Source organism: Sorghum bicolor, chromosome 2, assembly GCF_000003195.3.
Source record: "Sorghum bicolor cultivar BTx623 chromosome 2, Sorghum_bicolor_NCBIv3, whole genome shotgun sequence".
In the NCBI taxonomy this organism is placed as follows: domain Eukaryota; kingdom Viridiplantae; phylum Streptophyta; class Magnoliopsida; order Poales; family Poaceae; genus Sorghum; species Sorghum bicolor.
In genome coordinates, this window is record NC_012871.2 from 75,240,993 (window position 1) to 75,265,393 (window position 24,401).

The following is a 24,401-nucleotide window of genomic DNA, read 5'->3' on the forward strand; positions in this document are numbered from 1 at the left end:
ATAAAATATTAAATATAAATAAAAAATAACTAATTATATAGTTTACTTGTAATTTACAAAATGATTTTTTAAAACTTAATTAATCAATGACTAAACAATAATTGTCAAATATAAATAATATTCAAAAACTTTTTGCCCATTCAACTGAACAAGGAGGATGAGCCAATCAACGGCCGTCTGCTCGAGTGAGCCTTCGGCGGCTGTGCCGCGAGCCCGCGACGAGCACGTATCCGACCTCGACCTCTGCTTGCGCTCCTGTTCGCAGTCTGCGCGCTCTCCCCCACCCACCCGACCCACCCCAAACCCCACCCCCCCTATCCATCCATTCATCCACCGGCCTCCTCCCGCTCCACATCCTCCCCTCCGCCCACCAACTCAGCAGCAGCTAGCAAAGCAGGCAGCACCCCCGCCGCCTCCCCCCTCGCAGCTTGCGATGGCGGTCACACGCGTCGCCGTGGCCGCCGCCCTCTCGGCGGCCCCGCTCTCCTCCCGCCGCCACCGGGTGGCCCTCCCCTCCTCCTGCCGCCTTCTCCCCGCCGCGGCGGCCACCTGCTGCAACAGCCGTGCGCCGATGCCGCTGCAGGCCGCCGCCGCCGCACCCGCCGCCGGCGCGGTCGACGAGGAGACCCCCGCCTCCCCCCCTCCCTCAGGTGCGCCTTCCCCCTCTAGCACCCGCCTCTCCCTCGGAAGATTCCAATAGATTGGGCCGTCGTGAAACCGCTGAGCTGCTCGTGCGACTGGCCGAGTGACGATACAGCTACTCGCTGCCTGAGCCGCATTTGATCTGTGAGCGGTCCGAGAGAGAGCGAAGCGTGGCGAAGTAATTGGTCGTTTCGCTGACACTGCAGATGCTAGCAAGGGTGTGGAGAACCTGGTGATCATCGGCTCTGGACCCGCCGGTTACACTGCTGCCATCTACGCCGCCCGGGCGAACCTGAAGCCTGTCGTGTTTGAAGGGTTCCAGGTGGGCGGTGTCCCTGGCGGGCAGCTGATGACCACCACCGAGGTGGAGAATTTCCCTGGCTTCCCGGAAGGTATCACTGGGCCTGATCTCATGGACAGGTGAGACTGTTCGGATAGCGGAGCCATTCGTAGTGTCATGTTGGTATGTTACCGTGCTGACATCATTGCTGGTGCATTGATTAAAACCAGAATGCGCAAGCAAGCGGAACGCTGGGGTGCAGAGCTTCACCAAGAGGATGTTGAGTTTGTGAATGTAAAGAGCAGCCCATTTATTATTCGTAGCAGCGACCGTGAGGTACACCACGCTGCTGTGCTATTCCTCATGCATGTTTGTCCTCTATAATCTGTTTTGGAGTTTGGATTTTCATTTTGCACAAGGTGGCGTTGTATGTGTTATTTGTTGGGCGTTCAGTGGATGGTATTAGAAAAATTTAACAATCTAATCAAAGATAAAGTCCAGTGATGATAAGCAAAAAAACATAGGAGCTTTTATATAGGGGGGAAATGTAAGAATGCATGTCTACAAGAGCAAGCTTTTGAACTGTAGGTCAGTCCAGTGTTTATGTGGTTTACTTGATTATAGGTCTTACACTACTGTCTGGCCTTATGGTCTTTAGTTTTTCTGTTAGCTGTCTCTTGTTTGTAGTTTGTACAATATGTACCCATTTGATATTGCAAACTTCCAATCACCTGGTACTCCTCTTGTTTTTAAATAATGAACGCAAACTATTCTAGACATTTTCTTCTCTGCATTAATCTCAGGGCATATGTAGGTGAAATGTCATAGTCTAATAATTGCAACTGGGGCTACGGCTAAGCGCCTCCGACTGCCTCGTGAAGATGAATTTTGGAGTAGAGGCATCAGCGCATGCGCGATATGTGATGGAGCATCACCGCTATTCAAGGGCCAAGTTCTTGCAGTTGTTGGGGGTGGGGATGTAGCTACAGAGGAAGCTATATATTTGACAAAATATGCTCGACATGTTCATTTACTAGTTAGAAAGGATAAGCTGCGGGCATCCAAAGCTATGCAGGACAGGTAAAATAATTTCAAGTCTTTTTCCTATGAATGTTCTATTCTGTTCACACAGACAACCAGCAGATTGTGGGCATTTCACTTATCTTGGGCATCAGCACTTATTAGGAGTAATAGTGAATTGAATTATCTTCTTTTAGCTAATAGTATATTTTTGTAACCCATAAATCATAATTATGATAGCACATTATTATTTTAGGCTAGGGCTATTGCTTTCAAGTAGTGGTTATATAGGTGGCATTGCAAAATGCTGTATTTAGCTAATAATGTACACAGTTTGTTGGATGTGAGCTAGTAAATATGGTAACTAGGTTAGTTAGTGTTATCTGTTTACCAATTTAAATACTAAAAATCATAGTTTAGCTGAGTTTTCATAGATCCTGCAGACCATCATGTTTGGGAACTTATCTGTAGATTAATTATTATGTTCTTTGAAGGACGTGAGCTCCTCTTCAGTCACATGAAATATTAATGAGGTAAACTTCCAATTCCCTGGATGTTTGGTTAACAGGTTGATTATGGCGAATGTTTCAGAGTACTCAACAACCCCAACATAACAGTACATTTCAATACAGAAGCCATGGATGTTGTTAGCAATGACAAAGGGCAGATGTCTGGCATTCATCTGAAGAGAAGAGATACAGGAGAAGAATCAGTTCTTAACGTGAAAGGTCTATTTTATGGCATAGGACATACTCCAAACAGTCAGCTGTTGCAAGGCCAAATCGAACTTGATAGTGCTGGCTATATTTTAGTTAAAGAGGGCTCAGCCAAAACTTCAGTTGATGGTGTATTTGCTGCTGGTGATGTTCAGGTAACAACATCATTCACCTTCTGTATGGAATTTCTACATGGTTTGCAATGTATCTTATTTTCCGAAGCTCCATTGTCACTGGCATGTCATGTTTTTGTTATCTCACATAACATATCATTTCTTGATGTCTATAAGAAATTTGGAAAGTCCGTCAGTATAACATTCAGTATATGTTATGCTAGATATACATTTGTGAAATTGAGATATTCCTATGGCAATTTTGGTTTTTATACTTCTCCAGTGTGTACCTGCAGGATCATGAATGGAGACAAGCTATTACCGCAGCTGGATCTGGATGCGTAGCTGCTTTGTCAGTTGAAAGATACTTAGTTGCCAATGATCTTCTTGTTGAATTTCACCAGGTACTTTTTCCTCAGAGTATCTGTTTCTTTATGACATCTGGTGCACATACCAACTTTATTTAGCCTTGAACATTATTATAATGGAGGATGACTGTACAATCTTAGATTACTGGACCCACAATATCATGAACAGCTGCAATCATCTGCTTTTGTTATTTTTCCTGGTATTTCTAGTTTCTGGGTGATCACATATCGGCATTGCCATGACTTGTAACCACGCTGGAATTTTTTCATATATGAAAATTTGAGCCTAGGCTTTCACCACATCTAATATAGCATGGTTAATTCACTTTTACTATCTTTTGCTGGCAATTTTCTGTAGTAGACCCAATCAAGTTTACAAGGTACTGTTCTTTCTCATAATTTCAATTGAACTGCAGCCTGTTCAAGAAGAAACAAAGAAGGATATTACAGATAAAGATGTTGAAATGGGCTTTGACATTTCTCATAGAAAACACAAGGGACAGGTATTTATGCATAGGTTGGCCATATGATGAAAATATTAATTTGAAAACTGACGCTGAGCTTTCTTCTTTGCAGTATGCACTCCGCAAACTATACCATGAGAGTCCACGACTCATTTGTGTTCTATACACTTCTCCCACATGTGGTCCTTGTAGAACCTTAAAGCCAATTTTGAACAAGGTTAGTTCCTGAAGTTTAAACTGAACATTGAACATCATCACACTCTATATAAATTTCATTTGATACATCTGTTTTTGAACTACATAACTATAAATTCGTTCCTGAAGTTGAAACTGAACATCGAAGATCATCGCACTCTATAAATTTCCTTTGATAAACATCTATTTTTGAACTACATAAATATAAATCCGTTCCTGAAGTTGAAACTGAACATTGAACATTGTCTCACTCACCTTTGATAAGCATATATTTTTGAACTACTATAAATCTAGAAATATCAATTTGGCAACTTTGTTTCTCCTGACAATTTGGCATTTATAGTGCCAGTTCTTGTGATTTTGATCTGCTAGAGGCATTTTGGAGGCTTGAATACCAAAACCTGAAAGAATGGCTAAGCAAACAATATATGAATTCAAGGTCCTGGAACTTTGTATCTGATTGGTCTAATTTAAGGGCTCATATTCTTTTCAAACCAACCTACCAATCAACCTTAAAGCGCCTCCTTTTTTTTTTTTTACAATGATAAATAGGATACATACAACTTGGGTGTTAAAATGAAATCAACATTGGCTTCACAACATTGTGCGTGGCACGGCAGCTAGCAGACACATGCTTCTATTGTGATGTAAAATTCTCATTTTATGATCTGTGTGTATCTTAGTGTAGGTTGCTAATGTTAGTTTATCTTGCAGGTCATAGATGAGTACGATGAGTTTGTTCATCTTGTTGAAATTGACATTGAGGAGGATCCTGAAATAGCAGAAGCTGCAGGCATCATGGGAACACCTTGTGTTCAATTTTTTAAGAACAAAGAAATGCTTAGGTTTGTTATCTGTACTTATTTTTAGATCAAAGGCTTTTCAGCCCAGCTTATATTGAAAGCCTAACAGAGGTATTGCTGGACCAGCTTACTGACCAAGCACTTTAAACCCTCCACAAACACCTTCTAACCCCACCACCAAGAAAGTAACACAACAACCAAAAGCAACGAGCTCAAACAGTAGGACCTATACAGACACCAAAGTTCACATAACAGAAACAAGAAGAAAAGGCCTTCATTAGACGCATTTCACCAGCTTAACAGCCCTTCCTTCAACTTCAGCAACACCCCTTCCATCCTGCTCCAGTCCTCTTCAACAGCTTGGTCCACTGTTTTAGGAAACCAAGGGATTTGTAAACTACCTGTTTAGGAGATTTAACAATAAAATTTGAAAACACAAGGTCATTTCTAGATCAACGTAAAGCCCATCCTACACTTATGATCCACCACAACATATTGTTCCTACTCCCTCCAGCAGTCCGTAAACAATTCTCTTGAAAGGTCTTGATCGAAGTTGTAGATTTAGACCAACCCAGATTATGTCTCACCCAGCACCATGTACCATTCCTATAGGGCATTGGAACAACATACAATCCACTGTTTCTTCCTTGCCAAAGTATTTGGAGACCTTAGATCCATCCCAATTCCTCTTCCTGAGCTGTTGTGTGGTTTGGATTCTGTCATGCCAGGCCATCCACAAAAAAAATCTGAACTTTTAAAGGTACCTTTGGCTTTCAGATCTCCATCATCCTCACATCAAACACCCCACTGAAGGTTATATATCTGTACATGCTTCTAATTGTAAACATTCCAGAGTTCTCTGACTTCTAGACTACTCCTACCTTATCATCTTCATCGTTCAGATTAATACCAGATAGCTGAAATGAACTTGCAAACCGAAGGCACATCTTGGCTAAATATTGGACTAGTTGGTGTATGTGTATTTTATCGTTCTTGGCCAAACCTTGTTGGTAGACCCAATAAATAGGGACTAGGGAGCACGCATTTTTTTTTTAAAAAAAAATGTTGTCTGATGAAGTTCTCGAACAAAATTTTGTTAACCACAGGCATGCAATTGAACTCTTAAATCCGTCTTCTTTGAACTTTGATGCTTGCCAGTGACAACGAACTCATGGCGCGAGTTCTGTATTATGATGTCTTAGGTACGCCTTTATCTTATCTTTTGTTATCTTGGAACATGCAGGACTGTATCTGGTGTGAAAAGGAAGAAAGAATATCGGGAGTTTATCGAGGAGAACAAATGAGTTGAGCACGCAGTACACGCCCACAACAGGTTTTTGAAGTGCAGTGGTTCTTTTGCGCTATTTTGACGCCACCCCCGGTGGCCAATTTTTGATCAAATTTTAAGATGAGCCTGCCAAAGGAAACTTATCCGATCTCTCATATTGGATTATACAGCTCAAAATATATTCTTTGCTGTGTACAACATACATGAGTTGACCCCCCAGCTGATGAAATGATCATTGTCTCGATACTGTCACTGTGCAAACTAATTCCACGGATTATCATCCATTAATCTTCACATGCTTGTGTACGTGTGGGAGGCACTCTGCTCACTGTAGAATTTACCACTCACCAGCGCAGCGCTCCATCCAACACCAACGTCTCCTGGTGCCCATGGCGACCCTTCTCCGTCCCCGGCGGTCTCGTCACCTGCGCTGCCGGCCCGCCGCCGCGGGGAAACCCTTGGCCGCTTCCAGAAACCTCCCGGGCTCCACGGCTCCACCTGTCGTCCGAGACGAGTCAGCACACCACGCGTCAGGCCACAGCCGACACGGAAACAAAACCAGCGCACGGATATAGGCGAGGCGACCCGCCTCCCCCAGACAGATCCTTCGCCACCCAAATCCGGCGAACCGCCCGCTCCGCCGCGCCAGCCAATCCCCACCTCAAATAACCCCCGGCGCCCGCGGCCCCGGCCCCACCCGCCCGCCGAGGGGAAATAACAAGCAAGCCCCCGCACATCAACGAGAACGCCACCGCCGCACGAAGCGAGGAGCCGAAGCCAGCCGGGAGAGAAAACGGGCGGGATCCCCACCGCCTCGCGCGCCGCGGCGGCCGACGCCGCCGCGGCAATGGAGGTCACCTCCTCCTCCTCCTCTCCTTCCGCGCCGCCGCCGGGATCCTCGAAGCCGGCGCTCCGGCTCAACCCCGCGGCGGTCCTCCTCCGCCGCCTGCCGACCCCGACCCCGACCACGGCGACGCCCGTCACCGCGTCAGAGCCCCCTGCGCGGCCCGGCGGCGCGTCCAACCCGCTCGCCGCCTTCCTCTCCTCCCTCATCCCTTTCTGGCGCGAGCGGCGGTGGGGACCGCCGAAACAGCCGGCCCACCCCGCTGCCTCCTCCGCTGCGGCGCGGAGGGCGGCCGAGCAGGAGGCGGAGGCGGAGGCGCGACAGCTGGTGGGGTGTGCGGTGCCGCTGTTCCGGCCGTACGTGGCGCAGCTGCCGTGGCACGGCGGCACGCGGGCGTGGCTGTCGAAGCTGTTCCCGCGCTACGGCCACTACTGCGGACCCAACTGGTCCAGCGGCAAGGAGGCCGGCTCCGTGCTCTGGGACCGCCGCCCCGTCGACCACCTCGACTTCTGCTGCTACTGCCACGACATGGCCTACGACACCCACGACCAGGCCCAGCTCCTCCGCGCTGACCTGGCCTTCCTCCGCTGCCTCGAGGGCAGCCGCCGCACGCCCGCGCGCGACGGCATCGCCGCCGCAGTCATCTACCGCGCCATGTGCATCTTCGGTGAGCCCAATTCTCCGTTGCCAATCCTCGCGCCGTAGCCTGAAACCTAGTATGTCGATTGAGTGATTGGTGGGGCGATGCGTGCGTGCTTTCAGGACTGAAGACGATCCTGATCCCGTACCGGACGAACCTCGTGCGGCTGCAGACGGGGCCGAACTACGCTGATTTCTTCGCCGATTTTGTGAAGAGGGTCGCGTCGTCGTCGGGCAGGCCGACCGGCGGTGAGAAGCAGAGGCTGTGAGCAAATTTGCTCGCCTGGTCCTACATGTAAGGTGGTAGATCGAGCCGTAGTAATTTGTCTATATATAAGGTAGCTGAGTTTTTTTTTTTAATCCACAATATGGCAAGGCAAACTGTGTCTATTTGATTTGTAGCAAATGATGAGAAACTTGATGTTTCTACTGTGAATATAGCGCAAATGCGATGCCCTTGGTTGAAATTGAAAAGATCAGGGCAATACTCCTAAGAACAGCAAGTCAGCAACCATGCTGCTGCATTTCTCTCTTTGATCTTCATATCTGGGCTTCGTTTAGTTCTTTGCTGAAATTTTTTTTGGGATAGCAGTTATTTTCGTTTGCATTTGATAATTATTATTCAATCATAAACTAACTAGGCTTAAAAGATTCATAAATTATAGAACTGTATTTAGGCCTTGTTTAGTTCGCAAAATTTTTTAAGATTTTACATCGAATCTTTTGTCGCATGTATGGAACATTAAATATAGACGTAAATAAAAATTAATTGCACAGTTTATCTGTAATTTGCGAGATGAATTTTTTGAGCCTAGTTACTCCGTGATTAGATAATATTTGTCAAATAAAAATGAAAGTGCTACCGTAGCCAAAAAAAAAAAAATTAACGAAGGCCTTAATGCTCTGTCGGAGAATCTTAGAAAAGTTTTTGAATTGGTATCTATCTGCCTCTCCCTGAGTATCTATCTGCCTCTCCGGAGTCTGGACACAAGGGCACCTAACTAGTGTTGACTGTGGGGAGTATAGCTATCAGCAAATGTGACGCCCTTGGTTTCATATAAAGTGGATATGCTAGCAAATGTGGTGATGCCCTTGGTTTAAAGGAGAGCTTAAGCTTGAGGGAATTGCAGACCACCCTTTTCAATCCTGTGTAGTAATAGTTCCCAAAAAAAAATTCAAGTTTTTTTGTCACATCAAATCTTGCGACATATACATAGAGCACATACATAGAGCATTAAATATAGACAAAAATAAAAAAAAATATATCGTTTGTCTGTAATTTTTGACGAATTTTTTAGTTCATGATTGGATAATATTTATTAAATTCAAACGAAAATGCTACAATACCCGAAACCAAGAAATTTTGCTAACTGAACAAGGCTTAATGTGAACAAGATTCGATGTGACGTAGGATCTAAAGTTTTTTTTCAATTTTTTTTAGAACTAAACAAGGCCTAAGAAGTGAGAATCTGTTGTGGTTGAGCGATGAATTCATAACATCGTTGGATACCACATCGAGAGTGAAGAAATACTCAAGCAAGCATTGCAGTTCAAAAGCATCCTTTTGTCAACATACAATGCAATACATCCTCCTTAGGCCTTGTTTGGATGTTGTCAGATTCACTTCAATCCATGTGTGTTAATGTAGATTGAGATGAAATTTAGTTCAAATTCTACTCCAGTCCACCTCAACACATGTGGATTGATGTAAATCCAACTCCATCCAAACAAAGCCTTAAATCCGACTACATCCAAACAAAGCGGCCTTAAGGGAAAGGGAAACCATGGGCATGCTTCCAATGTGCATGATATATATACTTCAAGTTCAAGCGAAGGAAGAACACACAGAGCACAAGACCGTGTTTCCAGGGTGACAGTGAACCTCTGCGATTCATTGAACAATATGGCAGTCCTGGCGTGTGCTCAGGGCTCAGACCCATCTCAAAGGGGCTGTGAATTCACGAGACTATACAGGTGCACACTTGAGCCTAGCAGGTGTCGAAATAGTATGCTACCGATATTTATACAGGCTTATCCTGACCCGTGGTTAGATAAATGGATCTATATTGTCCTAACATAAGCATGTGGAAACATCCGTGGGAAATAAGTGTGCTTCGCCTTGACAATAAACCAATACAGAAAGAAACCGGGGATATGAGCGATGGCCATGCCGAGGTACCTGCACCAAATTCAGAATGCTGTAAGGTTTCCCGGATGACAGAGAGTAAAGGATGAAGTGAGGAGGTCGATGCCAGTACCATAGAGGAGCTCCAGATGATGAAAGGTCCAGAAATGGGTACGGCCACCTGAAAAGGCAAAAAAGGGTCACAGTTTCATCACTGAAGGTACCACGTCAGCCCTCATTCAAATGCGTGCATGACTGAACCGAAGCAATATTCCAATATGCATTGCATTGATGGCATACCAACATATACTAAGATAAACTACAAGAATTGAGAAAATAGGATATACATGCATGGACAGCACCAAAAAATGAATCTGCAGCATATTCAGAAATCAGAACGAAATCACAACGGAAACTAAATAGTGAATACACATGCCAAATTGCTTTAAGACAAATGTCACATGGGTATGGAATTGCACCTCAACAGAGGCATGGCACATTGCAGGGTTCAATAAAAGCATTTTACATTTGTCTCCTTTTCTTTTAAGTTAATATATGCTCCTTTTCTTATAAGTTAATATACCAACTTGTAGGTTTTACTTCATCTTTCCCTTAGTGTACACAATTTACTAGCATAAAGATGCATCTAATCCAAGAGATGGTAAACCAAAAGCATTCCATTTAGTTCTCTGAATTATGCAGCAAGGAGAAAACTTACCAGGATAAGTCTCCACAAGCATGAAGGACCCACTGGAATGTTACATAGGCGCAGCTCCAGAAAACAAAGAAAGCCATTCGATACCAGGGAAAAGGCTGAAAATCCACGAATCTTAAGTAATTAAACCAACTGCACAAAGGGCAGAGCAAAACAACTTAGAAGTAATCTTACCATATTGTTGAGAACTGTGTCTATAAGTAGAAAAACAGCATTTAGGGAGTGCATGCCATCAGTGACCTGCATGGAATTTTGATGGACACAATGGCAAGATGTAATAAGGCATTGCATAAAAAAACAGTTAACTTGGTGAAAATAGAACAGCTTAATCAGTTAATCTTCTGAGTTCATTTGTGCCCTATGTTTTCCGTTGGGACTTTTTAAATTTTCAGGTGGTCATGGCTAGGCCATAACAGAGATCAGACAAAACTAGATTTGCCTCCAAAAGGGCTTCAGCTGGAAGATGGACAGCATGAAATTCAGATAATTGCAGGACAATTGCTCTATCATATGGCCTATAGGCTTGGCTAACTAACATAATGAGTTGTCAAGGGCGTTCTTGCCCAGCGACGGCGGCCCTCGGCTACGTAACTCGTAGCCTTGGTCCGTGATAACTGGCGGGGTTATGCCCCCTCGCCTAACCTCGCTGGTCGGGTTATACCCCCTGGCCGGCGGCTTGAGAGGAAGAAGAAGAAGAGAGATAGGTTTAATCTTGCTTGATTCAAAAGGTCTCCGATTACAAGGCTTTATAGCCTGGACTCCCAACAAGAAAGGAAACTAATCTTCTAGACTTAAGGAAACCAGACCATATCTTCCTAAACAAACCATATCTTACCAAACCTAGACTCTCCTTTTCTGGCCAAGCCGCCTGGGCGCCTGGCTAGCCACTAACGGCGCCAGCCCCCTTGGCCAGGCTCTGGGCGCGCTCAGCGGCCCTGCGCACATCGCGCAGCCTGCGACGCCTAGTGTACGTATTTCCCCACATGACATCTCTCCCCTCCTCGAGAGGCAGCTCGTCCTCGAGCTGGAACTGTGGGTACGCAGCGCGGAAGACGTCAACATCTTCCCATGTAGCTGAAGCCGGCGACGCCCCCTTCCACTTGATGAGGACTTGGCGCACACCTCTGGCCAATCGTGACTTGACCACTTGCTCGGGTTCTGGCACCACTGCACCATGGCGGAGCGGAGGAAGGGGCGGTGGAGCTGCTGGAGGCTCGCCGTGGTACTTCTTAAGAAGGCCCACGTGGAACACGTCGTGGATGCGAGCTTGGGGTGGCAAGTCGAGGCGGACCGCGACGTCGTTGATGAGCTCCGCCACTCGGTATGGCCCGTAGAACTTGGGCTTCAGCTTGCCTGCAGGAGCCGCGGACAGGGACGCAGCCGGCCGCTGTCGAAGGCGGAGGAGCGCCCAGTCGCCCACCAGGTAAGAGACCGGACGATGGCCCCGGTCGTAGTGGCGTTTGTGGACTGCCTGGGCCTGCTCGAGTCGGTGCTTGACGTCGGCGATGAACTCGGCGCGTTCCTCCATGGTCTGAGCCACCGCAGCGACCCGGGTTTCGCCCGGCTCGTAGGAGCGAATGGACGGAGGGTCCCGGCCATACACGACACGGAACGGAGTGTCGCGGAGCGAAGACTGGAACGCGGTGTTGAAGATGTACTCCGCCCACGGAAGCCAACGCAGCCAGTCGCGAGGTCGGTCTCCTGTCAGACAACGCAAATACATGATGATGACCTTGTTAGCTGATTCGGACTGCCCGTCCGTCTGGGGGTGAAATGCTGTCGACATCTGCAGTTTGGTGCCGCTCAGGCGCATCAACTCGCGCCAAAAATTGGAGGTGAACACCGTGTCGCGGTCGGACACGATGGACTGCGGAATGCCGTGCAGCCTCACAACGTCCGCAAAGAATGCCTGGGCCACCCCCTCTGCTGAGTACGGATGTGCCAAGGGAATGAAGTGGCGGTACTTGCTGAATTTGTCCACGACGGTGAGGATGACAGACTTGCGGTACGGGGAAGGGCTTCGACGAAATCCATGGCGATATCTGTCCACACCCCCTGCGGTACGGGTAGTGGCAGTAGGAGCCCCGCTGGGTGAAGATGCTCTGATTTGTGGCGTTGGCAGGTGGAGCAGCCCCGCACAAAGTCCTGCACCACTGTCTTCATGTGAGGGAAGTGAAAATCGCGACGGAGCCGGTGCAGCGTACGCTGGACCCCCTCATGGCCCTCCTCGTGGACGGCGCGCAGAGCCTCCTGCAGCAAGGGAGAGGCCGGTGGGAGGTACAACCGCCCGCTGTACGTGACCAGCCCGTCGGAGAGCGCCCAGGGAAGCGCCCGCGTGCCCGCACTGATCTCCTGCTGAAGCGCGACGAGGGCTGGATCAGTTGCGTGAGCCTGGCGTAGTCGCTGCACGAAGTCGAAGCGTGGAGCGGACAGCACCAGCACCGTGCTCTCCTCGACAGTATCCCGCCGTGAGAGCGCGTCAGCCACGGCGTTGGAGTGCCCCGGCTTGTATTCGACGGTGAAGTCGAAGCCCAGCAGCTTGCCAACCCAGTGATGCTGAGGGATGGTTGACAAGCGCTGATCCAGCAGGTATTTGAGGCTGTAATGGTCGGTCTTGACAGTGAAGCGGCGCCCCCATAAATACGGTCGCCAATGGCGAACTGCGTGGACAAGACCGATGAGCTCACGTTCATAGGCGGCGAGAGCTCGGTGCCGCGGCGCCACGGGGCGGCTGAAGAAGGCGATGGGGTGGCCCTCCTGGACCAGTACCGCCCCGAAGCCATGCGACGATGCGTCGCACTCGACGGTGAACTGCTTGGAGAAGTCCGGCATGGCGAGCACTGGTGCCGAGGTCACGGCGTCTTTGAGGGCGTCGAACGCAGCGGCGGCCTCGGCGGACCACGAGAAGCCGTCCTTCTTCAGCAGGGCGGTGAGAGGTGCTGCGATGGTCCCATAATTGTGGACGAACTTGCGGTAGTAGCCGGCGAGTCCTAGGAACCCCCGCACTGCCCGGGCGGACCGTGGCTGGGGCCAGTCCCGCACGGCTTGGAGCTTGGCGGGGTCCATGGCGACGCCAGCAGCAGAGACGACGTGGCCGAGGTACGCGACCGACGCTGCAGCGAACGCGCACTTGGAGCGCTTGAGGAAGAGCTTGTGGTGCTGCAGCTCGTCGAAGACCGCACGGAGATGGCGTAGGTGATCGGCCCAAGTGCTGCTGTAAATCAAAATATCGTCAAAGAACACCAGCACAAAACGGCGGAGGAACGGACGAAGAACATCATTCATCAAAGCCTGGAACGTGGCCGGAGCATTGCACAGCCCAAAGGCCATGACCAGGAACTCGTAGAGGCCATCGTGCGTGCGGAACGCCGTCTTGTGGATGTCCGCCGGCCGCATGCGGACTTGATGATACCCCGAGCGGAGGTCGAGCTTGGTGAAGTAGCAGGCCCCATGGAGCTCATCCAAGAGCTCGTCGACCACCGGTATGGGGAACGCGTCTTTGATGGTGAGCGCGTTGAGCGCTCTGTAGTCGACGCAGAAGCGCCACGACCCGTCCGGCTTCTTGACGAGGAGGACCGGGGACGAGAACGCGGAGTCGCTGCGCCGTACGATGCCTTGCTCCATCATGGCGGCGCACTGCCGCTCGAGTTCATCTTTGTGCGCAGCGGGGTAGCGGTAGGGCCGGACAGCCACCGGCAACGCGCCGGGCTTGAGGACGATGCTGTGGTCGCGGGTTCGCTGAGGGGGCAGACCCACCGGCTCCGCGAAGAGGCTCCCAAAGACGAGCAGCAGCTCGTCCAGGAGGGTCGTCGGTGCAGTCACTGCTGCGCTGAGGGCCGGCGTGGGTGTGGCCACGTCGGACCAGCACACGCGCCTGTCCTGGCGGGTAAAGGACAGGGTGCGCGCGGTGAAGTCCCACTCAATCCGGCCCAGGGTCACCAGCCATTGGGTGCCCAGGACCAGATCGTAGCCGGCGAGGGGCAGAACGTAGAGGTCGACGCAGAAGCCCTCGCCGTCGATGATGATCGGCGCCTGTCGCAGCACGCCTGGACACGCGATGCGTTCGCCATTGGCGACGGTGGCGGTGAGGCGCGGGTCGGCGAGGATGGGGAGGCCGGTGCGCGTCGCAGCCGTCTCCGCGATGAAGTTGTGGGTAGAGCCCGTGTCGAGGAGCGCCGTGAGGGTGACGTCGCCCACGGCCACGCGTACCTGCATCGTATCACAGATGGGCATACCCGTGACGGCGCAGAGGGAGAACACTGGGGCGGCTGGCTCGGCATCGTCAGGAACGGCCTCGTCGTCTGCGAGCTCGACCCCGTCAATGAAGAAGATGCGGCGGCAGACCCGGTTGTGACCCCTGGAGTACGGCTCGTTGCAATTGTAGCAAAGACCGAGGCGTCGTCGTTCGGCCTGTTCCTCGGTCGACAGCCGCTTGACCTGGTTGGGCGCGCCCCTGGGTGGTGGTGCTGGGAGTGCTGGCAGGGCCGGCGCCGGGGCCGGGAGCGCCAGGGGTGCTGGAGCCGGCCTGACCGCCGGCCGGGGTGCTGGACCAGCGCGCGGGGCTGGTGGCGGGAGCGCGGCCTGGGCGCGATCCAACTCCATCAGCTCGACCTGGCGTGCCAGACTCATCGCGGCAGCGAGGGTCTCCGGGTTGTGGATGCGAACGGCGTGACTCAGGGGTGGAAGCAGTCCCCCTGTGTAGAGCTGAACGCGCTGGGTCTCCTCCAATCGCCCGGCGCGCGGCAGCAGGGCCTGAAAACGATTAGAGTAATCTTCGACAGTACCTGTGCGGCGACACTCCGCGAGCTCGAAGAGCGGAGCCGACCTCAGGGGCGGCCCAAACCGCAAGTGGAGGAGGTCTTTGAATCGACCCTAGGAAGGAGTGCCCTCGTCCTCTTGCAACTGGATGAACCAGAGCTGGGCGACATCTTCGAGGTTGTAGGACGCCATCCAGACGCGCTCCTCTGCCAAAGTGCGCTGCTGCCGAAAATACGATTCGCACTTGTTGGTGAAGAGCAGAGGGTCGGACTTGCCGTCGAAGCGCGGGAAATCAAGCTTCTGGAACTTGGGGGGGCGGTCCAAGTCGCGCTGTCCGCCGCCCGTGCTCTCGGACGTCGAAGCCGACTTCTCCTTCAGGGCCAGCATGTCGGCCTTCATGGAGAACATCTCCTCCTTGAAGGATTTCAGCATCTCGACGACATCGGCGATGGTGGGATCAGCCATGGCGGGTGGGGGAAGGGTGGACGCAGTGGAGGACGTAGGGGTTGGCGGCGGGGTAGGGTGGGCTGCGGCAGTGGAGGCTTGAGAGGTTGACGAGGATCGGCGTGACCGTGATACCAGGTTGTCAAGGGCGTTCTTGCCCAGCGACGGCGGCCCTCGGCTACGTAACTCGTAGCCTTGGTCCGTGATAACTGGCGGGGTTATGCCCCCTCGCCTAACCTCGCTGGTCGGGTTATACCCCCTGGCCGGCGGCTTGAGAGGAAGAAGAAGAGAGATAGGTTTAATCTTGCTTGATTCAAAAGGTCTCCGATTACAAGGCTTTATAGCCTGGACTCCCAACAAGAAAGGAAACTAATCTTCTAGACTTAAGGAAACCAGACCATATCTTCCTAAACAAACCATATCTTACCAAACCTAGACTCTCCTTTTCTGGCCAAGCCGCCTGGGCGCCTGGCTAGCCACTAACGGCGCCAGCCCCCTTGGCCAGGCTCTGGGCGCGCTCAGCGGCCCTGCGCACATCGCGCAGCCTGCGACGCCTAGTGTACGTATTTCCCCACATGACATGAGTTAACAGCACATTCAACACAGACTATTTGACTTGATGTTTAGAGTTCGTGTTATGTTTTCTATCACTCAATATAATGGCAAGTACAAGATACCACTGTAATATATAGAGATAGAGCATTTAAGTTGTGCCTTTTATCAAGACATGGCTTGCTAATGCTGTGAACAATTGAGTCCTCTAATGTCTAGTACTACGGAAGCATAGTAGGAATAATATGTAGTACAAAGGTAGTACTGTCGACATACCAATGCTAACCCAAACTTGTCACGGTAGAAGAATGGCACAAGAAGCCCCCAAAATGTGACATCAGTCAACATTGTTGCACCTGCGCTAGTCTGCAGAAGGCAAAGAATATCAGTGAAGATTCATCACTCAAAGAGTGACACACATCATCAGTTGCTCACTCAAGTGTTCATTAGCAGGCACAAGCTTTGCACTGTAGTAAATGGCCAAGGGAGCAAAAACTAAACAAAATTACATGAGCTAAATTCCATAGTTTTAGGCATGAAATTCGTTTTGACTCTGAATCAAATTTCACATGTAGATATTAGCAGCATCTGCATAGTCAGAACTTGAAAGAAACTAAATAAGGTGGATAAATGCTCATCAAACATGCTACTGCGACCAATCATCAAATGTTGCTGTGGCACATTCCAAACAGTGGTAACACTGAATTGGCAAAACTACCCAGACAACATAAAACATACAGATATGTAATCCGTAACTAGGAAAAGAATATAGTACAAACCTGGTATATGATTTGCATGCACCGGCCCCAGAACCCAGCTCTTCTCTCATTCACTATTTGTTCATAATAGCTCACCATCATATTTGTCTCATCTTTTTTCCTCTCTCCAGAAATAGAATTGGAAACATCAAGATTTTCGACATCAGGATTAAGAAATCCATGGGATTCATCAGCTTTCCTCAAACTTTTCCTTGAGTAAACCCAACATCCATGAGCTGATATAGCTGTGGCAAACTAAGAGTAACACGCCAAAAGTAATAAAAAAATGTGAATTCAACAAAAGGTTAACAAACGAACTAAAACAAAGGAATTCTTCTAAAACTGATTGCTGTTAGTAAAGTGGCAGCAGAACACAGAAAGAAGCAGGGCACATACCGCAAAATATATGGTGACTAATAGAAATGTCCACCTGCAAAACCATTTCGAAGAACAAAGTTTGGAGTCAAAATGGGAGTTAAGAAACAAGCAACACAAGTAACAGCACAGAAGCAGCTGATAAGAGTGTGACCAAAGTGTGTTGGGGGGTGGGGGGTACACGAAAGAATGAAGCTTTAGGTCTGTTAGCAGTATAGATTGAAATTGCTAATTAGGAAGCCTGTCTGTGGGCTCATTTTAAGTATGGTTGCGCCAAAGAGTCCTTAGCATAGGTACACGCTAACTCGAACCACATTGTAAAATGACATACACGCAAGTAAGATATGCCAACAGGAATTAGTGAGTGTACATAGTAGTACCACTTGTCAGTTCTTAGCATTAGCAATTACTATAAGCTGAGAGAGAAGGGAAGTAGGACGACTTGACTCTTGAAAGGAGGAGGGAGGGAGGGACCGTACTGGGTGTAGAAGTAGAAGACGGTGAGGCCCTTGGCGACGAGGAGGCGCGCGAGGAGGGCGACGGCGGCGGCGAGCGCGAAGGCGCGGTAGGCGAGGAGCCAGCCCGGGTGGAGGCGCGCCCAGCAGGTGACCCAGAGGTCGGCCGCGCGCAGGGGCGGCGCCGCCCTCCGCAGCCGCGGCAGCAGCGCCGCCGCGGCCGCCGTGGGGAGCGCGATGAGCGCGCCGCAGACGAGGACCTCCCACCGCAGCCAGTACGCCGCGCCGTCCGCCGGCGACAGCGACATCGTGCCGAGGGCGGGTACCCTAGCTTGGGCTCGGCCTGGAGCTCGCGGGCGCGGGTGCGGAGGCGGGTAGGAGGTTGGTTGGGTCTACCGCTACCGCGAGAAGCAATTCAATGCGACGACGACGGGGACGGCTGGACGAGGCGGGGGGAGGGAGGGAAGTGGCACTCGTGCTGCCTGTGCGCGGCGACCGTTGCGGCCGCGTTCCGGTTCCGGGCCGGGGCCGATCGGGGCTGGACCTGGACGGGGAGCGACGGACTTCTAGAAGCACACAATTGGATTCTGACGTCACTACATACGTGTCAGATCGCGTTTTCTTCGAGAGAAACGTTGTGAGCTAATTTGCTTAATAAAACCACAATCTATATATTTAAGGGATTTTTTTCTTGAAAAACACAGTACACACCCAAACGCTCGTATATGTATACTCCTCGGTCCCACAAATAAATGTATTTATTTAACTGCTATGGTTCATGTTTGACCATTCGTCTTATTTAATTTTTTTGTAAATAATAAAATAAATAAATCATTATAAAAATATATCTAACAATAAAATAAGTCATGAAAAAATAAATAGTATTTATTAAATTTTTTTGAATAAGACGAGTCAAACATAAATCATAGAAGTCAAAGAAATACAATTATTTGTGGGACGGAGGGAGTACAAATTAACCGTTATAATGTGTCACTATCGGACGTAACGTACCAAAGAACGATACCGTTAAACTTAAACCCATACAACAAATCCAGGAAAACATGATAACTCATGTTAAGCTAGAAACTTGTACCAAAGTGAATATATTTCACCATAAAGAACTCAACCAACAAAACTATTCAATTTGTATATTTAAGGGATATATATATATGTACCCTAGTTAGAAACACGTTGTTGCTCTAAATTAGCATTGCCCTAAATATATATCTGTCAGTGAAATGTTAGATCTCACTTCTTCTAATTACGCAAGTAACTTCAGCATTAGAGATGAAACCTTTCTAAATCTGGTGTGTCTTCTGGTTGAACTTAGCCACTGCTTGCAGGGCTTGCTCTATGGTTTTGAGAGCCTTAGAGCAGGAAATTATGAGTCCTTTAGGCTAAATGTGGTTTTGTTTTGTAATATGGTGATGAATTATATACTAGTATTACTAAGAGGTATATATAGGTTACCTAAAAAAAGTTATATATAGATGAATCTGCTTGGTAAACTCTGGTATTATATTTTGTAAAATGATAATTTAAATAGATAGCAAACATGAATATGAGTAATAAAATATTATGGGGATAAGAATAATTAAAATACAAATAACTCTAAATAAATCACCGACACATAGATTATATGTTTAGGAAAATTTAAGTATTGGTTTCATATATTTTTTTCTGATTGGAATTTGGAACAAACCAGTTCAAACAAGTAAAAGGACCTTTCTAATGATTATTAAGAGTTGACGGCATGAGCAATCTATGAACTTGTCAAGGGATCCTACTTAGTTTTAGAAAATTTGAAAATGTTTCTCGATTTCTAAACTTGTTAAATGGTGCACTGCAAATCCTAATCTTGTTAAATGGTGCATTGCATGTCTATTTTCGAATATATGGATCACATGGGCACATTACTGAATAAATTGAGGGAACATGAAATACGTTTTCAATGTTCGTGGATATAAATGACACCATTAACAAGTTTAAGTGCTGCTCATTCATTAAACTCTTTAAAAAAACCCCAAAACCACCTTAAAAACCATCTAAAAGTCATATTTATCTATTCAACGTGGACCTAAGGCCAGTCTCAATGCATGTTTTATGAGAATGTCATGCACATTAAATAGGGTGCCACATAAGCATAATTGCTGACTTGGCAGGGTCATTAAATGAAGGAGTTTCATCAGATGAGAGATGAGTTTCATCCCCATAAAACTCTTGTGGCTCGGTTATCTAGTTTATAGTCTTGTTAACTGTACCATGAAACTATGCATTGAGACTGGCCTAATAAGTGACCTAAGACAATATTGATACTTGAGTGGTTATTATAATAATTAATAAATAAGGGTTTCTAATACTCTACCGATTAAAAGGTAAGGGTTTCTGTAGCAACAATAAATTCGGCTAATAGTTTGATAGTTTTCTTAACTGAAAAAATAGACTCCTCCCGTAAAAAGTCCACCGATTAAAAAGTAAGGGTTTCTAGCTTTCGTGCAGTAGCAACAATAAATTCGGATAATAGTTTGATAGTTTTTTTTTAACTGAAAAAATAGACTCCTCCCGTAGTCCACCCGTCAGTTAGGGAAGCACGCGCGAGCATCTCCAACAGTTATGCAATTGGAATTTGCCATTTGTTGAAGTTTGCCAAGTCCCTAAATGTTTTGCCAAAGGACAAATAAGTTCATCTCCAAGTGTTTGGCATTTTTGACTTGACATTTTCCAAAATAGTGGACCCAACTAGTTTTGTCCGGGAATCTTTCATCTTCGCGGGAAATTCTTTCGTGCGTCGCGGGGCGCTTTCTTTTCCGTACGCAATTCCTTCGCCCGTCGCGCGCAATTCCTTTGCCCGTCGCTGCCAATTCTCTCGCACGTCGCGCGGCCGTGTTCATCCCGCAAGTCCACGTCGCCGCTTGGTCCAGGTCGTCGAGTTCCGATCTCGTCGCTGCGATCGATCTCCTAGCCTCGCGTCACTGCAACAAAACGAGGCGGTGATGGATCTCCTACCTGGCGTAGCGTCGCGTGAAGAAAGGAGAGGAGGAGGTGACGGATCTCCTAGCCTCACGTCGCTGCAAGAAAAGGAGACGGCGATGGATCTCCTTCGTCCCCGCGCGAAGAAAGGAGGCGGCGCGCGGGGGAAAGAAAAGAGTCACGCACGGAGAGGAGTCGTATCGCGGGAAACTACCGCGACGTGGGGAGTACGGACACGACAAAGAGTCCAAGATTCTCGGGATATCAAAATTGTCAAGCCATTATGCCTATGCAAAAATGCCAAGTTTGGCCCATCAAATGCCAAGTTTGTCAAAATGCATAAGTCAAATGCAAAACTGTTGGAGAACAATTTTTACAGTTTTTGGCAAATTTCAAGAATGCAAAGTCCAATTGCATAACTGTTGGAGATGCTCTGAATCTATTTCCTGTTAAAAAACACGTTTAACGAATCTACTCAATGGAATATAGATAAATGCGATGCGACGGTTGGTTGTGATCCAATAAACTAACTCCCCGAATCCCGATAGGCCGTATATATAATTATATATACACGTACATTTGCGCATTTTATCTTAAAAAAACAACTCCCCGAATCCCGATAGTTTAGTTTTTTTTTTTTGAAAAAAATAGACTCCTCCTATAAGAAAAAACATTGTCCATAACCGTGGCAGTTAGAGAAGCACGCGGCCTTATATACCAAGTGTTTAACGACGAATCTGTATTCAATCAGCGCGACCTTATCAGTTTAACGAATCTATTCAAAAAATATTCAATGAAATATAGACAGATGCTACGGTTGGTTGTGATCCAAACTAACTCCCGATCGACGATTTGCGCGCTATATATTTTATCTCTGAAAAACACCCAACCCCTTCCTATATATATAGATTTGATTTGATCGTCGCCTTCATTCATCGAAGGCTCATTAGCTCATACTAATAAACCCCGGTCGACGAGAGATGGCCCCATCCATTAGTGTCGCCTTGCTCCTCTTCGCCGTCGTCGTCGCGGCGCCATGGCTAGTGCAGCCATCATCCGCGGCGGCGTTCTCGTTCCCTCCAATCTTCCCATGCATACCGGGGTTTCCTCGGATCCCACTGTTCCCTTGCGTAGAGCCGCCGCCGTTGCCTGCGCCGCCGACGGAGTGCCGGTCGCACCTGATGAAGATGATGCCGTGCGCGGGCTACCTCACCAACAGCAGCGTCACGGTGCCTCCCAGCGCATGCTGCGACGGCTTCAGCCAGGTCAGCGCCGACTTGGCAGCGATATGCTTCTGCCACATCGCCAACGGCGACATCCAGCAGCTGCTGCCGGCGCCCATGATCTTCAAGCGCATGCTCGCCATCACGGACCAATGCGGCGTCAATCTACGGATGGAAGCATTGGTCCAACACTGCGACGGTATGTGTAATAGTAGCCTGACATTGTTATTGCGAAAGGTTTTAATTATTTCAACTAATGTGTCATGCATGGATTGGATCTAACAGAGTTTGAAGGCGTGCCGCCCATGACGCTCCCTAGTCCTCCACCGTCAGCTGCTTAGGTATTCTTAATTTTGTTTCAATATTTTCTTTTCTGGAGGATGTGTTGTTCTAGTTCCTGATAGTATAACTGTATATAACATAATGTTCTGAATTCTGGTCGCTTTTTTTTGCAGCATCAGGATTATCAGTTCTCTTGGATATGGGAAAAAAAATAAAGCAGCGGATTGCAGACATGCTAAGTTATCTAGCAGTAGAATAAAAGCGTGGTAGCTAGGTTTAAGATTTCTTGCTTAGGAAGTCATATGTATCCTCTGAATTATGTGTAATCATATTTATCTCAAGGATATATTATTGTTTTGTGTTAGCTAAGTTTACTACGAGAAGTTAACATCTTTTTTTTTTACCGAAGTAAGCAGGGGAGACCCTTACCTTGGCCGGTTGCTCTATGCATGAACTACTCTCTCCATTCCAAATTCTAAATTATAAAATGTTTTGACTTTCGTAGATATACTATTCTAAAACTACCAGCAATGGAAGCATCAATCCGAGGTAGGTGATAAAAGGCTTTGTAAATCCCCTTTTGAACACAAAGACCACGGCAGAGATCACAATTCACAAAGGATAGTATGTCCTTTTGGGCACAGACCACGGCACAGATCAGAGGATAGTATATGTTTTATATGTTTTACAATAATTCCATTGGAGCACAAAGACTAACACATCACACAAATCACGAAGGATAATTTCAATTGACTAACACATCACACAAATCACGAAGGATAATTTCAATTATTTTCAGATGTAAACCATGCATACTAGTAATTCAAGGCTTCTTCTGTTAACCAAGCTAAGCAAGTTGGTCAAGCTGGGCATTGTGGCTGGACGAGGTCGAGGAGGCGTTGAGGCCTAGTAGACCTGTGTGGCGAGGAGGCATCGAGGCCTAGCCGCCTAGGGCAGAGGCCCCATCGGCGGCGACGGAGGCGTCACTGGCGGCGATGGAGGCATAGGCGACGGAGGCGTCACCGGCGGGGACGGAGGCATAGGCGGGATGGTGGAGATGGGTGGCACAGGTCCAACTGTACCATCAAAGAAATAATAAATTACAGGGTAGTACTATTAGCGAAAACATGAATTATACTACGATCACGGTAACTGAAAAACCTACCGAAACACATGGCAGGGAGCTTATCGCCCAGCAGGCAACAGGTAGCAAAGCCAGTCGGATGGGGTCGATATTAATGCGCAAGAGCTCGTTGATCTCGCCGCCAATGGTGTGGCAGAGGCAGATGGACGCCGGCGTGGCGAGAACCGCCCTCAGGGGGGCACAGCAGTTGGCCGGAGGGCCGGAGATAACCGTTCCGATCGTCAGGAATGGAGCGCAGTTGCTGAGCTCGAATAACGTTGCTGCACAGCTCGTCGGCCTGCCGTACGGTGTTGGTGGCGGATTGGCAGCCGCAGCTTGAAGCAATGCCATCGCCACGACGGCCATGGCGAGGAAGGAGACGGTGGATGTTGCCATTGCTGCTGCCTCTCTGATTGATGCCGCGCGCTGATGGTGAACTGATGCTGCCATGGTGAACTCGATCTCATCTTGTTTATATAGTCATCACATCAGCCCAGTCGGTATGCATGCTTTCACGTTCTTTTTCCTGCAAGATTTCAGAGCCACTGACGTTCAGTTACCATCGTTCAGTCAACACTGAGTGATGCTACTGCGCAGAGGGGTTCGTGCATCCAATTCCAACTGACAGTTGTCTCAGCAGCAAGAGAGCCGAGGCTGCCACCGATCAGGTCGGCAGCAAAAGGCGGGTGCAAGATCAAGCAGGTCGCGCCGTTTTTTCATTAGTCTTCGTTTTGCATTGTTTAGTATATACGGAGGGTCACACGAAGAGTGATGCTCTAGCTAGTGTTTTTTTTAGGGGAAGAGTGATGCTCTAGCTGTGCAAAGACTTTCCGTGGTTCGTCATCAAGAATTGGAGAAATGGCCCAGATCATCGACGACAGTGGTTCAGTTTTTTTTAAAAAAAAAAATTCCTATAGGATTTCTGTGAAATCTCAGTATGACAGTAGAATTCTTGCATTCAAACATATCCTTATTATTTCAATCGATGGCTAAAAATATTTAGCGGCAACTTCATTCCTACAACATAAGCAATAGAAAGCTATAGCGAAAGCCTTTTCATTTAATGACTTTAAAAAAAATACTAATCAAGCAATTTTTTACGAACACAAATACACATATCTAGAAATAGCCAACAATTTTCAGAGGCTGACAACCTATTTTAAGAGAGCCAACGAACTCTGCAGGTTTGTGATAAATAAATATATACAAGATGCTAACTGGGATTTTTTTAAGAAGTAGGACATGTTTG

At 48.1% G+C, this 24,401-nt stretch overlaps 4 protein-coding genes and 1 pseudogene across 4 annotated transcripts; 3 read left to right on the plus strand and 2 right to left on the minus strand.

Annotated features, from left to right (window-relative positions):
* Positions 322-6,183, plus strand: LOC110432868 (thioredoxin reductase NTRC). The gene is made up of 10 exons (XM_021453879.1): positions 322-650; positions 849-1,062; positions 1,153-1,258; positions 1,737-2,002; positions 2,534-2,813; positions 3,068-3,175; positions 3,556-3,642; positions 3,716-3,820; positions 4,513-4,643; positions 5,845-6,183. Exons 1-10 carry the CDS (start codon positions 434-436, stop codon positions 5,903-5,905), a joined length of 1,575 nt encoding a protein of 524 aa, XP_021309554.1. The 5' UTR covers positions 322-433; the 3' UTR covers positions 5,906-6,183.
* LOC110432869 lies at positions 6,494-7,915 on the plus strand. The gene is made up of 2 exons (XM_021453880.1): positions 6,494-7,400; positions 7,496-7,915. The coding sequence occupies exons 1-2, from the start codon at positions 6,737-6,739 to the stop codon at positions 7,639-7,641; spliced, it is 810 nt and encodes a 269-aa protein (XP_021309555.1). The 5' UTR covers positions 6,494-6,736; the 3' UTR covers positions 7,642-7,915.
* Positions 9,139-18,087, minus strand: LOC8072242. Its single transcript, XM_002463270.2, has 8 exons — positions 17,579-18,087; positions 17,121-17,154; positions 16,746-16,979; positions 16,243-16,332; positions 10,387-10,452; positions 10,216-10,310; positions 9,631-9,678; positions 9,139-9,551 (listed from the first exon to the last, which is right to left on the minus strand). The coding sequence occupies exons 1-8, from the start codon at positions 17,860-17,862 to the stop codon at positions 9,434-9,436; spliced, it is 969 nt and encodes a 322-aa protein (XP_002463315.2). The 5' UTR covers positions 17,863-18,087; the 3' UTR covers positions 9,139-9,433.
* On the plus strand, positions 21,455-22,393 carry LOC8072243 (non-specific lipid-transfer protein C6). Its single transcript, XM_002461105.2, has 3 exons — positions 21,455-21,946; positions 22,033-22,088; positions 22,203-22,393. Exons 1-2 carry the CDS (start codon positions 21,505-21,507, stop codon positions 22,086-22,088), a joined length of 498 nt encoding a protein of 165 aa, XP_002461150.1. The 5' UTR covers positions 21,455-21,504; the 3' UTR covers positions 22,203-22,393.
* Positions 22,709-23,602, minus strand: LOC8073134 (annotated as a pseudogene).

Excerpts from the sequence above, each read along its gene's own strand:
- LOC110432868 (XM_021453879.1), top strand. The coding sequence starts at position 434 with ATGGCGGTCACACGCGTCGCCGTGGCCGCCGCCCTCTCGGCGGCCCCG. Across the intron at positions 651-848 it reads CGCCTCCCCCCCTCCCTCAG|ATGCTAGCAAGGGTGTGGAG; the intron begins GTGCGCCTTCCC and ends CTGACACTGCAG. Across the intron at positions 3,643-3,715 it reads ATAGAAAACACAAGGGACAG|TATGCACTCCGCAAACTATA; the intron begins GTATTTATGCAT and ends TCTTCTTTGCAG.
- LOC110432869 (XM_021453880.1), top strand. The coding sequence starts at position 6,737 with ATGGAGGTCACCTCCTCCTCCTCCTCTCCTTCCGCGCCGCCGCCGGGA. Across the intron at positions 7,401-7,495 it reads CCGCGCCATGTGCATCTTCG|GACTGAAGACGATCCTGATC; the intron begins GTGAGCCCAATT and ends GCGTGCTTTCAG.
- LOC8072242 (XM_002463270.2), bottom strand. The coding sequence starts at position 17,862 with ATGTCGCTGTCGCCGGCGGACGGCGCGGCGTACTGGCTGCGGTGGGAG. Across the intron at positions 10,453-16,242 it reads ACAAGTTTGGGTTAGCATTG|GTCACTGATGGCATGCACTC; the intron begins GTATGTCGACAG and ends AATTCCATGCAG. Across the intron at positions 9,552-9,630 it reads TCATCTGGAGCTCCTCTATG|GTACCTCGGCATGGCCATCG; the intron begins GTACTGGCATCG and ends AATTTGGTGCAG.
- LOC8072243 (XM_002461105.2), top strand. The coding sequence starts at position 21,505 with ATGGCCCCATCCATTAGTGTCGCCTTGCTCCTCTTCGCCGTCGTCGTC. Across the intron at positions 21,947-22,032 it reads ATTGGTCCAACACTGCGACG|AGTTTGAAGGCGTGCCGCCC; the intron begins GTATGTGTAATA and ends TGGATCTAACAG.